General features: G+C 35.6%; 1 protein-coding gene across 3 annotated transcripts in view; it reads right to left on the bottom strand.

Moving 5' to 3' along the window:
- Positions 1–14,194, bottom strand: part of Smc5 (structural maintenance of chromosomes 5) — an 80,386-nt gene that overhangs the window by 25,613 nt on the left and 40,579 nt on the right. For all 3 annotated transcript variants that reach the window (XM_070035713.1, XM_070035714.1, XM_070035715.1), the window contains exons 9-15: positions 13,264–13,519; positions 10,694–10,848; positions 8,635–8,748; positions 5,472–5,566; positions 4,522–4,654; positions 1,611–1,784; positions 907–1,076 (exon numbers count right to left, since the gene is read on the bottom strand). In XM_070035713.1, the coding sequence (XP_069891814.1) occupies positions 907–1,076; positions 1,611–1,784; positions 4,522–4,654; positions 5,472–5,566; positions 8,635–8,748; positions 10,694–10,848; positions 13,264–13,519 (1,097 nt within the window). The remainder of the gene's footprint in view (positions 1–906; positions 1,077–1,610; positions 1,785–4,521; positions 4,655–5,471; positions 5,567–8,634; positions 8,749–10,693; positions 10,849–13,263; positions 13,520–14,194) is intronic.

Genomic DNA, 14,194 nt, shown 5'->3' with positions numbered 1-14,194 from the left:
CACCACATAAGCAGAAAGAAAAAAGCCGGAAGTGGCGCTGTGGCTCAAGTGGTAGAGCACTAGCCTTGAGCTGAAGAGCTAAGGGACAGTGTCCAGGCCCAGTGTCAGGCCCCACAACTGCTCCCCCCCCCAAAAAAAAATCACTCTTGAGTAAAGAGTCATTTAAAATATAGCATAAAGTTCACTGTCTTGAAATATGATTTCATATCCCATACTGCAATTAAAATTTAACCACCTACTCTTGGTAAATTTTGATATGGCATTAAAGTATATCCACAATTATTTGAAAAGTGCATTAAAATATTCCTGCATTTCATTTTTATTTCTAGCAAAATATCTCAATAGATTGAATACAAAAGGAGATTGAAAAAACTTATTGACTTTAAAGGTATTTGCAAAAACATTCAATAATGTTACTCTCCTCACTAAATATACTTTATTTAGAAAAATGTTTTATGTTAACATATGAATTTATTTTTAAATGAATTAATAATTTAAATACTCAGTTTTTATTTTCTAATGTAATGAATATCACCTCTACAGGGAACTTACTAATTTTTAAATTATGTACAAAAAACCAAAATAATTCAGTCTCACTGTTCCTTACTCTATCAAACTGTATTTGAACAAAAAAAAATTAAAACTTTAGATATTACATGTAGACAGGCACTTGGGAAGCAGACAGGAGAATCATAAGTTTGAGGTTAGATAAAACTACACAGTGAGACTCTGTATCAAAAAGTACAACTATGTAATGAATAAATAATCCCCCCCGCCTACACACATATACTTCAAAAATTATAACAAAATGTGCTTGTGGGAAATATGCTGTCTTTAAAGGGTTTAATGAGCAAGCCATGCAATATTTTGTGATTCCTCTACCATGAAAAAAAGGCTGAAAGATACCTTTCTAGCTTGGAACTAAGTTTTTGTTCCAGTTGCCTCTTCTTGGTTTTTCTGTCAAGAAGTTCCTTCTTCTTTTGTCTAAGTTCATTGTCTTTGTGTTCTAGATGTTTGTTTGTATCACGCAAAGCAATCAATCCTGAGTCCACTGCTTGCAATTTTCTATTAATTTCCTATGAGATAAGAAAAATTGTTAACATTTTTTTTTGGGGGGGGTCCAGTCATGGGGCCTGAACTCTGGGCCTGGGCGCTGTCCATCAGCTCTTCAGCTCAAGGCTAGCGCTCTACCACTTGAGCCATAGCGCCACTTCTGGCTTTTTTGTCTTTGCTTATGTGGTGCTGAGGAATTGAACCCAGTGCCTCAAGCATGCAAGGCAAGCGCTCTACCACTGAGCCACCTTCCCAGCCCTGTTAACAATTTTTTAAAAATTCTAGAGACTCATTTTTCAGAAATCCGTTTCACATTTTTTTTTTTCCAGTCCTGGGGCTTGAACTCAGGGCCGGGGAACTGTCCCTGAGCTTCTTTTTGTTCAAGGCTAACACTCTACCACTGGAGTCACATCATCACTTCTGGCTTTTTCTGTTTATCTGGTACTGAGGAATCGAACCCAGGCCTGGGATTTGTGCATGGTAGGCAAGCACTCTACCACTAGGCCACACTCCCAGTCCTCATTTCATATTCTTTTCTAATAATCAAATGGACTAACCTTTAGTTGTTCTTCCAAGTGTCTTCTTTGCTCTAGATCTACAGTAACTGTGAGGAACTGGGCAACTTTAAGGGATGTGTTACTAGAAATAACTTTGTTTGAATAAAAAGACGTTTTCACCACATACTTTTCTTCTGCTGTGTAAATTTGTCTTAAACGAGTTTCTTTTATTACCTATAATATAAAACAAGAATCTGTAAACATCTAAAAAAATCTAATAAAACATGTTTTAAGGAACAAAAAAATTAAAAACACAAACCAAGAAAATTATGGGAATATCAAAATGCACTAAATGTACTTTTTACTCTCTCCTTCTTTTGATTATATTATTCAAATATGTATAACACATACTTACTTTTTCCCAATCTCTAAAGGAACATCCAATACTATTGTGCCTTGGTTAAAAGAGATAAATTAGCTTCCTAAATTCTGAATAATTTAGAATAAAGGTTATGACTAGATATTTATCTATTCAAATTTCATGAAAATTAGTTTTAACAGGGATTTGAACTACCAGAGAAACTAAGAAAGATCATTTCCTGCAAAAAGGACATTTCAAGCCAATGAGGCCAACAATTTAACCAAAGGGGAGAACTGTAGAGATTAATGGGGAAATAATTCTATAAATAGACTTACTCACTATTGGAGAAGCTAAAATGTTAAAATAATAAAATATACACTAAGTAATATATATTTAGAAGCTGTGGATATAGATCAACAGTATGATGCTTGTCTAACATGTGTGAGGGCTGAGTTTAATCCCCAGCATGACAAAAACCAAACCAAAATCCTCCTTTTGGGTGCTATGGGCCACACTTCTATTAATGAGATTTTTTCAAATGTATTCTTATTCAAAGAAAGAAGCAATTATTATCAATATCTGTACATGAAATAGAGGACTTAAGGATATAAAGAGAATAAACTTCTTCCACAAAAATTTACATATTCTGAAAGATGGCTAGCTAACATAATCCCAAGGATTTACCAAATTCTGGAATACTTCATAATGTATCTTTAATATATGCACAAACGACTGAAAAAAATTTCAGCATAATTTAAGTTTTTTTTCTACAACACAGCTCTAAGCTGGGTATTGTGACAATCAGATAATAATATTCAATGTGCTTAAGAATTTTAGAAGTCATTATGTGGACTAGAAATATAGTTCAATAGTAGAATGCTTGTCTGAGTAGCATGCACAGGCCCTATGTTCAATCCCTAGGACCTTGGGGATAGGTAGAAGAGGAGTGCTAGAAAAAATTTATCACTTAGGTAACATCAAAGAATTAAGGTAAATGAAAATTACCTGAACAGAAGTATAGGGGATGAGAAGAATTAATTTTAGTTTCAATGTAAATTATATGAGTTGAATATTATCTCTCTATAAAACATAGTATTAAAGTTCTCTAGGTGACTCAAAATGTTAAAAGTACATAAAATAATAAAAACAATTCCACTTGGAAGCATTATTGAAATAAAAAGATTTTCCAAGTATAGCAATCGCCCCTTTCTGCAACAAAGTAAAGATATGAAAGGCAGCCAGGGGCCAGTAGCTTACACCTGTAATCCTGGCTACTCAGGAGGCTGAGATCTGAGGATCATAGCTTGAAGCCAGCCTAGGCAGGAAAGTCCATGAGACTCTTATCTCCAATAAGCACAGACAAAGCCAGAGTGGAGCTGTGGATCCAAGTGATAGAGCACTAGCCTTGAATGAAATAGCTCAGGGATAGCACCCAGGCCCAGAGTTCAAATCCCGGGACTGACAAAAGGAAAAAAAAAAAAAGAATGAAAGCCTTATCAAGCATTCTGTTGTCTTTCTGAATCAATAAAGAATTCTTACTACTCTTATTTATTTTTAAAATTAGCTCTAACTATTCCTGAAGACATCAAACAAATTAGTTTGGTCTATAAATGGTGTTGTCTAGTTTCTAAACCTCACTGAATTAAGATATGAGAGAATTACATCAATATGGAGAGTTCTATTTTTGGGTTATTCCAATGATCAACTACTTTATGATTTAATGTTTATCTCAAAGACAGGCATTTTGTTTTAAGTAACTCATTTTTGAAAAATGAATTGGAAAACTCCTCACTTCTATCCTGTTAGTGAAGAACAGAGCCAAAACGAGTGATCATAGAAATACTGGGACACTGATTAGAAAATTGTATCAAAGGGGTGACACTGAGAGAGAGGAATTGTATTCATAAAATGCTTTGCTGAATGGCAACCCCTTTGTACAACTACCTAAAGATAATTAAAAAAAGAAAATAAATTGTATTATAAATAATAGTTAAGTTCTCATGATCTATATGAAGTATTAATATGGCAACTTGTTGTTATAAAAAAATCTGTTGAGAAAGACATATTCTCTATTTCTGCTCATAATAAAACCACACATGGTTTGGTGACATAAAATTACTTTTAAGAAGAAAATTTCAAACATCTTTAGAAGAAGGTAGAAACTAAGAATTTCTAAGGCTATATACTAGTATAGAAAAAAGTGAGATGTGTTCATTTAAATATTGAAATAATCTTAAAGCTTTAAGAATATTTACTAAAACAATTCTATACTCTAGCCCACCTTTCTAAAGTATAATTTGTTTGAAATATAATCTAGAATAAAAGAATGGTAACAACTAAAATATGAATGAACACAGGTTTATCAAACAAGGCAGAATCAGGTCAGAATACCTAGATAATTCTTTGCAAGTTTTAACTTTATTCAATTACTCTAAATTTATGCTTAAACTAATAAATTCTGTATCACTTTTTTCATAAAGTAGTCAACACAACTACCATAGTTTATAAAACCAACAATACTTATTTAAAACTTCTAGTACTTTTTGTTTTACTTTAAACAAGTAATTTTAACAAAACTGTGATTCTGGTAATGCATCTGTACTTTCTCACCCGCTCAATTCTTTCTCTGGTCCTTTCAGTCCCGACAGGAACTTCATGAATATGATACTGACAACAAAGATAACTCATTACAGGGTCAGGTGCATCAAATAATTCTCGTAAGTAAGAGAAAAATCCATATTGTCTGAAAAAAGAAAAGGAAAAGATACTGATGATTTTTTGTTCTTAAGAAAGCGTTTAAAAAAAATCTGTTGAAGTAGCAAATAAGCAATAAGTAGAATATAAATTGTTCTGACAATGGTAAATGAAAGTTTGATTTTTTTACACTTTAAAATGACTTCATGAGTATGTTTACTTCCTTGTTAAAGAAGTTTAAGCTTTCTATCATAAACTATTAAGTTATTCTTCCTATTGTTTTTTTTTTTTTTTTTTTTTTGGTCGGTCGTGGGGCTTGAACTCTGGGCCTGGGCACTGTCCCTCAGCTCTTCAGCTCAAGGCGAGCGCTCTACCACTTGAGCTACAGCGCCACTTCCGGTTTTCTGGTGGTTTATTGGAGATAGGAGTCTCACGGTCTCTCCTGCCCCGGCTGGCTTTGAACCTCGATCCTCAGATCTCAGCCTGAGTAGCTAGGATTACAGGCGTGAGCCACCAGCGCCCGGATCTTCCTATTGTTTTTATATTAAGAATACCTACTTATACTTGGGGCTTTTTACTTAGTTTCCAACTAAGTTTTATATTCAGTTCCAAAAATTATTCTTGCATTATAAAGTGACTGATCACTTTACTTTATCAATAATCAACTCTTATCTCTATAAAGAATATTTTAGTATCTTTTATTAGATAGTTCAATATTGTTCTTCTGACTAAAATGTAATCTATATGGTATAGGATGTCACATTTCCTAGTTTAGCTATCCTAAAAAAGAGAAACAGCTTATAACAAATATATGACAAAAAGATGATTATTTTAAAATTAATTTTTATAATATCGTCAAGACTTACCTTAGTTCATTCAGAGATCTGGAAGGTGCTTTGTCTGCATATGAAATCCTGGGAGCCATAACAGCATTTACTCTTAATTTTTTATTGTCACGAACCTGAGTGTATGGGAAAGCCAAGATTATTTTCATTATTATACACTTGCAATAAAAGTAATTTGTAAAGTTGCCATTTTGCTACCATCATTCATGGGATAAGAAATTTGAATACTTGATATTTGATTAGGAGGAAATTTTACTGTGATGTTATTGTAGCAGTTATATACTATTACAAAGAGACAATTTCTCCCCTCCCTCCCCCCTCTTTTGTTTGGAAATGATCTTGCTAGATAATTCAGCCTAGCTATAAACTTGTGATCCTCCACACATGGCAAGAGTCCCTTTTTTATTTTTAAGAGGTAAGTGTTGAAATTTGAGATTTACTTCAAAATAATACAAAAGGGAAAAGAATATTTTCATTAAGAGCAGATTTTCTTGTATTGGGCTAACTCGTCTAAAAATGATTATAAGCTCTGGGCAAAAACTTTTAACTATCACGAGAAGGCACTAGAGAAATAGAAGCTGGAGTATAACTGACATCTAGAAGCAAGAGGACAGCATGAGAAATAGAAGCTGGAGGGTAACTGACATCTAGAAGCAAGAGGACAGCATGAGAAATAGAAGCTGGAGGGTAACTGACATCTAGAAGCAGAGGACAGCATCAGGTGAGATTTGTGTTTATGTGGCTTACGGTGTGAGGGAATTTCCCAATTTGCAGTATGGGAACAGAAATGGAATTCAGGTAGAAAGCTGCACAGGATGTTATTTGTGGCAACAATAATGGCTATACTGATGATAAATTCTTAGAAGGTGTTACAAAGTGAAAAGCCTCAAAAATTTGTATATAAATTTGTTTCATTTTTCTAATTTGGGGAGGGGAAGGGAAATAACAAAATGCTAAAATAAGGATACAGGTGGACCCATTGTAGCAATGAGATATACAAGACACTATGTTGAAAAAGAACTTTATAACTTGAGGGGGGGTGGGGGGGTGGGAGAAGGGAAGGGATGGAATGGTAGCGGAAAAACAAAGGAGGGGTTAACAGTCCTCGGCAGGAAAGGTATTCATTATCTTACTCATGTAACTGTAACCTCTGTACAGTATCTTTACAAAAAAAATATATATTAATAAAAATTATGTTTAAATTCTTAAGTGATCTATAAACTATAAAGGTATTGACAAATTCGAGGTGGAAATATGTGAAAACAGAAAGCTGAAAAACACTGAATGGAAACTTCAGTTGGTAACCAATATACAGGATACAGATTGAGTCCAGCTGAGTTAACTGTCTGCTTGTCTCTTTAAAGTAAGTGAATATGTCGACAATTATCTACAATTTCATGTACAATGAAAAGAATTACTATGTATAAGAAAAAAATGATATTATACATAGTTAAGAGAAACTAACTTCATATGAACTCAGAGGCTGGAATTAGAAAATAACAACTTTAAAGCAGCTATTACATACATGCAAGAAAACTATCATCATGATGAACAGATGACAAATTTTAGCAGATTAAAATAAAATTAAATTGAAATCTAGAACTGAATTATGCAGTGCCTTAAATAAAATATTCACTGACAGGCTTAGTGGTGAAAGATTAAACATTAAATAGACAATATTTTGAAATACTTTATTTGAAATACTTTACATATTCAAATACTTTATTTTGAAATACTTTATTTATTATATTGAAATACTTTATCTAGATAAACTAGATAAACTAGATAAACTAGAAAAACTGCTTGAATGCAAATATACTGCCAAATTTGTAACATGATAATGCAAAGACACTCAAGACCTGGACATTCTCACTGATAAGTTCTATAATACAGCATGGAAGCAATAATGCCAAAACTCAACAAAAGGTAGAAGAAACACCCTTTCCAGTTATGATACAATGTAAGGTATTTGGTACAGGATATGCTGGCCATTTCCAAACAGAAATTATCTAATTACATATTGCTGCGCATGCTTCAATGTTCTTACAGACAGATAAAAAGACCTACGAATGAGAAGTCTTTGCTATATGTCAGACAATGGCCAGATAACCATAAAACACAGAGCTCTAAATCCTCAAAGAACCAACAACTCAATTAATAAATGGGCAAATGAGCTAAACAGACTTAGAAGTAAAAATAGGCAATAAATACATGAAGAATTTTTCCACACGTCTGGTCATAAATGAAATGCAATTCAAAACAACATTAAGATTCCATCTTATCCCAGTTAGAATACAAACAACAGATGCTGTTTGTGGGAACAGATCCAGATGTGGGGAAAAGGAACTCTAATGAACTACTGGTGGAAATGTAATGTAAACTTGCTCAGTCAGTCTGGGAAGCAGTTTGGAAATTCACCAAAAACAAAACTTCTATGATTTAGCAATACCACTCTTGGGCATTTATCCAAAAGAATATACAAATCAGAATACAATAAAGCCACTTGCACAACCATGTTCACTGCTGCACTATTCATACTAGCCAAGGTACAGAAAGAGCCCAAATGCCCTTCAACGGAAAAAATAACTCAAGAAAATGTGGTATACATACACAATGGAATTTTACTCATCCATTAGTAAGAATCATGTAACACATCTGCAAAGAAATGGATAGACCTGTAAAAAAATTATTTTAAGTGAAGTCAGGTCCAAAAAGATAAAGGATATTTGTTGTCTCTCAGATATAAAAGCTAGATCCAATTTATATATATACAAATACACACACCTGAGGTTCTAAGTAAATGTACACAAATGTATTAACCGAAGTACAGTATTTAAAGGCAAGAATTCAAATGGTGTAATTTCTTAGAAGAACTTAACTGTGTATCAGGAAACTGGAATTCAAAAGGGAAGAAGTCAAAAGGTAGAGGGGTAGATGAATGAAGAGGGGAAGGAAATGGGGAAAATCCAGTCATAATATTTAATGCATATCCAATGAAACTAGGAAAATTGAGTGGAAGAGTCGGTTTGGTTAGAATGACCAAGAGGTGACCTTGTACTTATAAACTGATTTGTTGAATGGTAAACTGTTTGTAAAACTACTTAAAGATAATAAAAACAAAACTTAAAATTAGTGCTAAAATTAAGTGCCATATGAACCAATGTGTATGTTGGTTAGTACTTGCCTCTCTGAGGAAAATCTCCATATCCTCTTGACTTTCAAAAACAAAGGCTCTCAAGTCATTAGACGGAATGTGATTTTCAACATATTTGGCGTTTTTATTATCTTTCATATTGATCTAAAACAACAAAGAATTAAAAATAAGTTGATTTCATAAAGTCCACTAATTGTAAGAATGCTACATTGTTCTTATATTTATTTACTAAGTTTAATACCTAAGAAAGACGAAAAGAGAATGACATGGTACTGAGGGGTCATTTCCAGACATCCTGCAAAGATCTGCGGTGCATTTTTTTGAAAAAAAAAAAAAAGTCTAGCAAAAGTAGTCACTTGGCTAAGTTTTAAATCTATGTATCTACATCTAAAATATTATTAAGTAATATGGTTTTTCATTTTTTTATGGCATAGCCAAACGTATCATTTTACATTTCAGATGAAAATGATCTTATTACATCATGGCCATGCTTTGTTAAAGTATTTGCCGAATATAATTTCATCTATTCTTGATCACAATTATCAATGAGTCACCCAATACTTTGTTTCATCTTCAAAATCCTTACAAATCATCCCTTCTCCCCTTAGGTTCTGGTATCAAGGACTGAACTCAGTGTCTTATACTCTGCTTGTTGCTCAATGGTTGGCACTTTACCCTTCAGATAAATCTCCAGCTAGTTAATTGGCAATATACTACTTGAACTTTTCTGCCCAGGATTGCTTCAAACTGTGATCTTCAGGTCTCAGCCTAATGAGTAGTTGAGATTACAGGTGTGAGCCCACTAGCATCCAACAAAATGCCCCCCCTTTGTAAAGAGCAGATAATTTTCTTTCTTTTTTTGGGTCTGGTCATGGGGCTTGAACTCTGGACCTGGGCACTGTCCCTCAGGTCTTCTGCTCAAGGCTAGTGCTCTACCACTTGAGCCATAGGCACCACTTCCAGCTTTTTTATTTTCTGCTTATGTGGTGCTGAGGAATCGAACCCAGGGCTTCATGCATGCAAGGCAAGCACTCTACCACTGAACCACCTTCCCAGCCCCAGAAAATTTTGACTTATATCAACATTTTTTTTTTTTTGGGTCCGGTCATGGGGCCTGAACTCTGGGCCTGGGCGCTGTCCCTCAGCTCTTCAGTTCAAGGCTAGCGCTCTACCACTTGAGCCACAGCACCACTTCCGGCTTTTTCCCCCCTGCTTATGTGGTGCTGAGGAATTGAACCCAGGGCCTAAAGCATGCAAGGCAAGCACTCTACCACTGAGCTACCTTCCCAGACCTCAACATTTTTATTTAAAGTAGTTTTCTACCTTTTCAGCAAGTTTTGATCTAATATTTTCTATAATCTAAGAACCAGTCAAGCATTCTAATATTTTATGCATGATTTTTATACTAAACTATCAGTGTCATGTTTCTTTCTAGAAAAAAGTTCACAGGTTTGTGACAATCATTAGCTTCAATAATCAACACTTATTTTAAAAGCTCATATATGGATTCTTTTTTTTTTTTTTTTTTTTTGGGTCTGCTTGTGGGGCCTGAACTCTGGGCCTGGGCACTGTCCCTCAGCTCTTCAGCTCAAGGTTAGTGCTCTACCACTTGAGCCACAGCGCCACTTCCGGCTTTTTTTCTTTTTGCTTATGTGGTGCTGAGGAATCAAACCCAGGGCCTCAGGCATGCAAGGCAAGCGCTCTACCACTGAGCCACCTTCCCAGCCCTCATATATGGATTCTTATGTCAAGACATCATTAAGTTCAATAATGAAAAACCAAGTGTTAACAGGACTAAGAATTCTTCTTCTTTTTTTTTTTTGGTCGGTTGTGGGGTCTGAACTTGGGTCTGGGCGCTGTCCCTCAGCTCTTCAGCTCAAGGCTAGCGCTCTACTACTTGAGCCTCAGCCCCACTTCCGTCTTTTTCTGTTTATGTGGTGCTGAGGAATCAAACCCAGGGCCTCATGCATGCAAGGCAAGCATTCTACCACTGAGCCACCTTCCCAGCCCAGGACTAAGAATTCTTAAACCAACAAAAATCTACAATGATCATAGTGGTAAAACTACCTAGATGAATGAAGTATCTCACCGTAAGCATTATGGGCTCACAGACTCTTTGTCTAAATTTATCTCTATTATTTCTCAGCCACAGAACAGCATCATATGTATCCCGGAATCTCTGTCTCAGTTTATCTTCCTTTTGATGCATAAGATTATCAAAACGTGTAATATGGCCATCCACATCTAGAATCAAAACAAAACATTATTTCTTCAAAAATGTCTATCAGTGAGACAATCTATTAAAATAGTATAGAAGAATGTCCTGGATCAGAGGTTTATAAACACCATGCAGCAAGTAGTTAGTAAAAGAAAAAGTCTGGCCTGGATAAATCATTCCAACTCCTAACACCTGAGATAAAAGATCTTCAAGTTATCAGAAAAATACAACAGATCACCAATGAAAAGAATGAGAAAAACACTAGCTTTCCTATCAGAAGATAATGGCAATAGGCTTTCAATATTCTTGAGGAAAAATTATTTTCAACCTAGCACAGTATATAAAATCAAGGGCTGGGAAGGTGGCTCAGTGGTAGAGCGCTTGTCTTGCATGCATGAGGCCCTGGGTTCAATTCCTCAGCACCACATAAGCAGAAAAAAAAAGTCGCTGTGGCTCAAGTGGTAGAGTGGTAGCCTTGAGCTGAAGAGCTGAGGGACAGCACCCAAGCCGAGTTCAGGCCCATGACTGGACCCCCCCCCAAAAAAAAATTAAAATTAAATAAAATTAAGAGAAGTATATAATGAATTAAAAATACTCTCAGTGATATAAAGACATTCAAATTGATCCCTGTCTCTTCTTAGGTCTTCTGAATAGGTGTAAAAGAGGAAGATAACATGGAATTCAGAAATAGGTAGATTTATTCAATGGAGGTGTGAGAAAATCTCAGATGACAACTATGCTAGTAGGCCTAGAGAGCAAGCCAGAAGGAAGGTAAAAGGCCAAGAATTCAAGAGAAAGTGTAGTAATTGTTTGTTTTCCACCAAAAAAAAAAAAGCCAATTCAAATGGTGGGGCTAATAGTGGTCTAATCAACTCATAGAAGACAAAAATTAATTATGATTCTCAGTAAAATACAGATGCTTTCAGCCTTGAAAACATAAAAACTAGTATCTTAGCTTACAAAATGCATAAGTACTGGCAATTTTTTTTTTTTTGGGTCCGGTCATGGGGCCTGAACTCTGGGCCTGGGCGCTGTCCCTCAGCTCTTCAGCTCAAGGCTAGCGCTCTACCACTTGAGCCACAGCGCCACTTCCGGCTTTTTTCTTTTTGCTTATGTGGTGCTGAGGAATCGAACCTAGCGCCTCAGGCATGCAAGGCAAGCGCTCTACCACTGAGCCACCTTCCCAACCCCAGTACTGGCAATTGTTAAATGGCACTCTCCAAAGGAGGATACTCTTAGGAGAAGAGCAAAACATCTATGTGCATCTGATCACATAAAATAGTACTTTTCAAAATGAACTCCAGGAAAAGGAAACAAGAGTTTTTTTTTTTTTTTGGTCTTGTTCATTTATCTGTCTTCGTGAGGCACAGAAATGGAGAAACAAAAAGTGAACTTTTCTCTACTGGTACTCACTATGTGGAAAATGAACTATACAACTTATGGGTGGGGATGGGAGGGCAAATCTGAGAGAGAACAAGAGGAAGGGTGACAGTGTCCAAAAAGAAATGTACTCTTTACCTGACTTATATAACTGCAATACTTTTGTACATCATCTTTATAATAATAAAAACATTAAATAAAAAGGCACTCTTGGGCTGGAAATGTGGCTTAGTAGTAGAGTGCTTGCCTAGCATGCATGAAGCACTGGGTTTGATTCCTCAGTACCATATAAACAGAAATGACTGGAAGTGACACTGTGGCTTAAGTGGTACAGTGCTAGCCTTGAGCAAACGAAGCTCAGGGACAGTCTCTAGGCCCTGAGTTCAAGCCCCAGGACTGGCAAAACAACAACAACAAAAAATAACAACAACAAAAGACCCTCTGGGCTGGGAAGGTGGCTCAGTGGTAGAGCGCTTGCCTTGCATGCCTGAGACCCTGGGTTCGATTCCTTAGCACCACATAAGCAAAAAGAAAAAAGCCAGAAGTGGCGCTGTGGCTCAAGTGGTAAAGCACTAGCCTTGAGCTGAAGAGCTGAGGGACAGCGCCCAGGCCCAGAGTTCAGGCCCCACGACCGGACCCCTCCCCCCACACAACCCCCTGCAAAAAAAAAAAAAAAAGAAAAGAAAAGAGGATAACTTATTAAAAACCAAAAAAACCCCTCTTTCTGTCTCTCTCTGTTATAGATGTAATATGCTACATTAATGTAATAGTTTGAGGAATTATAATGAGAATGGGTATTTATTGAAAAGATAAAATGTTAAGATCTAAAACTACTTACATCAAGGAGCAAAACTACAGCACTTGAAGGCTAAGAGGAGGAACTTAAAATTTGATCTGAGTAGTGCTGAGCATTTTTAGTGAATTAATTGGACATAAGTTAGTGGCAAATCAGCACAACTGACAAAGTAAGACACAAAGTAAACACAGATGAATATCAGGAAGAAGCCATTAATAGAGATAGCTTTATTTTATAAACATGTCTTCACTGTAAGAAAACTTACTCTGTTTCTCCTTCTCTAGAGTCTCTCTCTCTCTTCGTTTATCAATAATCTCGCCTTCACATAATCCCTTTTCATCCTGAATTCGTCTCAAATCATTTGTAATGGCATCAATTTGAGGCTGAAGATTCTCACAATTTTCAGCAGTCTTTAATTCATTTTGCAAATCCTCTATCATTTTTCTGGCATTGCTTATTCTCCTCTGTAGATCATGCTCTGCATTTTGTTTTACTATTAACTCCTGTTGAAGATCTTCAATCTAATTAAAAAAAAAAAACAAAAACCAGGAAGGAGATTGAGATTACGTGTCTTTTGTAGTAATATTGTTTTTAAAATGCAAGAGACTGGGGATGTTGCTCTGTGGAAGAGCACTGCCTAACATGCACAAAGCCTGGGAAATATCACAACTACAACAACCAAACAAGTCAAAGATAAGAAAGAGAAAAAGAAAAGAATAGAGCGTGGCTATTTCACTGATTAAAATATATTCTGTTATAATTAGACTAGAGGATTACTAATCTTAATTTTGTTGTTTTATTTATATTAGTGAACACATAATTTCAAACAATAGCAGTTAGTAATATAGTTAACATTTATTAAATATTTCCTGAATAAATAAGGTATAAAGCCAAATGGATTTCTAAATATGTAGAAATATCACATACAACCAAAGTTAAAACAAATAACATGGGGGCTGGGAAGGTGGCTCAGTGATAGAGTGCTTGCCTTGCATGCATGATGCCTTGGGTTTGACTCCTCAGCACCACATAAGCAGAAAAAGCTGGAAGTGGCTCTGTGGCACAAATAGAGTGCCAGCCTTGAGCTGAAGAGCTGAGGGACAGTGCCCAGGCCCAGAGTTCAGGCCCCATGACTGACAAACAAATAAACAAAACATTAAAAAAAAAACAAATAACATGGTATGTGTTTCAATGAA

Source organism: Dipodomys merriami, unplaced genomic scaffold, assembly GCF_024711535.1.
Source record: "Dipodomys merriami isolate MVZ:Mamm:240054 unplaced genomic scaffold, mDipMer1.0.p SCAF_26, whole genome shotgun sequence".
NCBI classification, from domain to species: domain Eukaryota; kingdom Metazoa; phylum Chordata; class Mammalia; order Rodentia; family Heteromyidae; genus Dipodomys; species Dipodomys merriami.
This window is presented reverse-complemented; position numbering and strand designations above follow the sequence as displayed.